The 3,630-nt window shown below is 37.1% G+C and overlaps 1 protein-coding gene across 1 annotated transcript in view; it reads left to right on the top strand.

Moving 5' to 3' along the window:
• LOC106883980 (acidic mammalian chitinase) overlaps positions 1 to 3,630 on the top strand; it is a 77,877-nt gene that overhangs the window by 50,362 nt on the left and 23,885 nt on the right. Inside the window, exon 3 of the mRNA XM_052971244.1 lies at positions 2,470 to 2,545. Coding sequence (XP_052827204.1) covers positions 2,470 to 2,545 — 76 coding nt within the window. The remainder of the gene's footprint in view (positions 1 to 2,469; positions 2,546 to 3,630) is intronic.

Genomic DNA, 3,630 nt, shown 5'->3' with positions numbered 1-3,630 from the left:
TCCCCACCAGAAATTACCAAAAACACATAATGAAAAGAAACATATCAAGTAACTGTAGAATATGTGGAGATCGACAAGAAACAATAAATCATATTATCTCTGGCTGCCCAGTCCTGGCTAAGAAGGAATATATTCACAGACACGACAGAGCTGGGACCTATATACACTGGAAGCTATGCCAACACTATGGAATAACCACAGAAAAAAGATGGTATAAACACACGCCAGAAAATATTACAGAAAATGAGAAAGCAACCATACTCTGGGATATGCCAATACACACAGATAGAGAAATTAAGGCAAATAGACCAGATGTAGTTGTCAAAGATCATGAAGAAAAAAAATGCTTTCTAATTGATGTATCAATATCAGCAGATGACAACGTTTCTCTAAAAGAAATGGAAAAACTTTCAAAATACAAAGACCTGGAAATAGAGATAACTCGAATGTGGAATCTAAAAACAGAAACAATTCCTATCATAGTAGGTGCCTTAGGTATAATAAAAAAATATTCAGACAAATACATAACAAAAACACCAGGACTTACAAATATATATAACATACAGAAAATTGCACTACTGGGTACTGCACACATTCTACGCAAAACACTTTCAATACAGTAAACATAAGAGCACCACAGCAAACCACAACGCATACCCAAGGCGCACAGAGCTGTGCTCGGTAGTGAAGTGAAAGCACATTATAAAAATAAAACTACTGAACAATAATAATAATAATAATAATAATAATAATAATAATAATAATAAACAACCACGATATGACTTCAAGTGTACATTCAAAATAACACCGACTGGATGATACAGCTGGCAAGGCAGCGTGAACAGATTAAGAAAACTGTACTCAATCTCAAATGAGGCATATAAAAACAGACAAGAGCTTAACCTGCCTGTTTATGTTGATGATAAGGAGGACACACCACCCACTAAGGCAACAAAAGAATGTAAAACAAAAGTCAAACAGGAAAGTTTGAAAGAAATAGGAAGACTGTAGAAAGAAAAACCATTGCATGTGCAATGCCCTAAACAGGCTAGGAAAGCTGATGTAGATATAAGAAGAACCCATCAGTGGTTGCAGAGTATTGGTTTGAAAGCCGAAACAGAAGGATTCATCCTAATAGCACAAGACCAGAGTCCCCTCACATGGAACTATCAAGCTAATGTCACACACAATGAGGTAGACACAAAGTGTAGACTTTGTAATGACAAACTTGTGAGTATTGACCACAATGTTGAAGCCCAACAGCACTCTGTCATCCTTCTCTTCTGTTCTCCCGACTGTCAACTGTATCATTGCAAGTCTGTTGCTCCTCTATATACTTGTGTTTCTCCACTCATTGCATTCCTTTTTGCCTCCTCTTACCCCTTTTCCCTCTCATGAACTCCCTGGTCACACACTTTGCCCAATCCACTACCACTCCATTTACATTCACTGCCTTGTATCTTGAGAGTATGAGAGTATGATCTGGCCCATAGCCATCACCATCCTCTCTCTCTTTTCCCCTCTCTCTCCCTCTCTTTCTCTCTCTCTGTCTCTCTCTAACTGGAGTAACCATTGCACCTCTTCTGCCCCACTATCTTACTTTAACTTCTCATTACTTGACACAAAGCCACCACATTTATTGCCATTTCTCCCTCTCAGTTGAGGGACTTTGTCTTGACTTGCAAGTTACTTGGTGTCCTCACCAGTGCTGGTGTCACATAAAAAGCACCCAGTACACTCTGTAAAGTGACTGGCATTAGGACGGGCATCCAACCATAGAAACCATGCCAAATCAACCAACAGAGTTTAGTACAGTGCTCTGGCTTGCCAGCTACTATCAAACCATCCAACCCATGCCAGCACAGAAGACAGACATTGGAAGAGGAGGAGAAGGATGATGATAATGAAGAACAATAATTCAATAAAAAAAGATTTCTCTAATTTTTATATTTTTTAATTAATCTATTTCAATGATGATGATGATTACAATGATGATGATAATTAATAATAAGAAGAAACAAAATTAAAGCTCACATGCTCACAATGAATGACATCACAAGGTTTAAATCCCCCCCATTAAAGCAATTAGTGTTTAGAAGTTCTTCCCCTCTTGTCTTAATCTAATTAATGTTTGGCCTCATTTATCTCATCCTTTGTGTTTGTTTGTGTGTAAGCATGTCTACATGCATTCGTGTGTGTGTGTGTATGCGTATATATGCATGTAGATGTGCTGTTTGTCTTTGTTTTGCTAAAGTTTTTTTTATTTCTTTTTGTTCTGTCCTCTCTTTACTTTCACACACTTTGCCTTATCTACTACCCCAAATCTCTCTCTCCCTCTCCCCCCCTCTCTCTCTCTACCTGTCTGTCTGCCTTTGCTTTTGTGATTCAGCTGTACTTTCCCATCAATATGATTAGATAAACAGCACTAATAAGTAACAGAGAATCCATCCTACTTGTTAATTTTTCCAGATCTCCAGCAATATCATGATGTTACTTCAAGTATTAGGCAGCTTATTGCTATCTTTACTGGCATTATACGTTGTAGGTAAGTAACTTACACCTTTTATATGCACACACACATACATCACTCATTTGTTTTATATCTATTCTTTCATACTTTCATGGGTTAGACAAATATATTATTGAGACATTCTTTTTACAGCTGGATGCCTTTGCTGTCACTAACTTTTATCTTTTTTCATGCAAATCCCTTATTTTATACATCTGTGATGTTGCAAAGCAAACAGATAAATTGTTAACAGAAAAAGCTGAATAACAACTCATTGCAACTTTTGTAGAATGCTAATGCAAACCAACATACAAATGCACACATGCATGCACACACACACACACACACACACACATATGTATATATATATATATATATATATATATATATATATATATATATATATACATATGTATGTATACACATATATATGTAGAAATAATTCAGATTTAGTTGAATTAGGTACTTGAGTTGAAGCACCAAGTGAGTCCGGTATTATCTGCACAGCTCGAAGTATGGTGAATAAAATCAAAATAAGCACCAGGATATCAAGAAGTGATGCAGTACAACTGTCCCAAGTGACTCCATTTAAGTGAACAGCGCAATCATTACATCAATTTAAATGCAGCCCTGCATTTAAATTGATGTATGCATGTATTGCTCCTTCCTGGGCCATATAGACTCATAAGGCCAGATTTCCAGTTTTTGTGGCATATATCTTCCCTCCTGGACAAGATGATAGTCTGTCACAGCAATACTCATTTTTACCAACTGAGTGGACTGGAGCAACATGAAATGAAGTATCTTGCTCAAGAACACAATGCATTGCTTGATCCAGGATTCAAAACCACAACTTTCCAATCATGAGTCCAATACCTTAACCATTAAGCCATGCACCTCTTTGGTCAGTCTAAGGATATAGGAGAAGACACTTGCCCAAGGTGCCACATAGTGGGACTGAACCCAGAACCATGTAGTTGAGATGCAAACTTCTTACCACACAGCTGTGCCTGCACCTATATATATATATACATACATAGTTTTAGGGAAAAGAGCCAAGGTTCATGAACTCATCGATGAAAATCCACTGTCACATATAATTGAGTTTTTACCTGTAATTT

Source organism: Octopus bimaculoides, chromosome 10 (genome assembly GCF_001194135.2).
Source record: "Octopus bimaculoides isolate UCB-OBI-ISO-001 chromosome 10, ASM119413v2, whole genome shotgun sequence".
NCBI lineage: Eukaryota > Metazoa > Mollusca > Cephalopoda > Octopoda > Octopodidae > Octopus > Octopus bimaculoides.
Note: the sequence above shows the minus strand (reverse complement) of the source record. Positions and strands in the feature narration are given on the sequence as shown.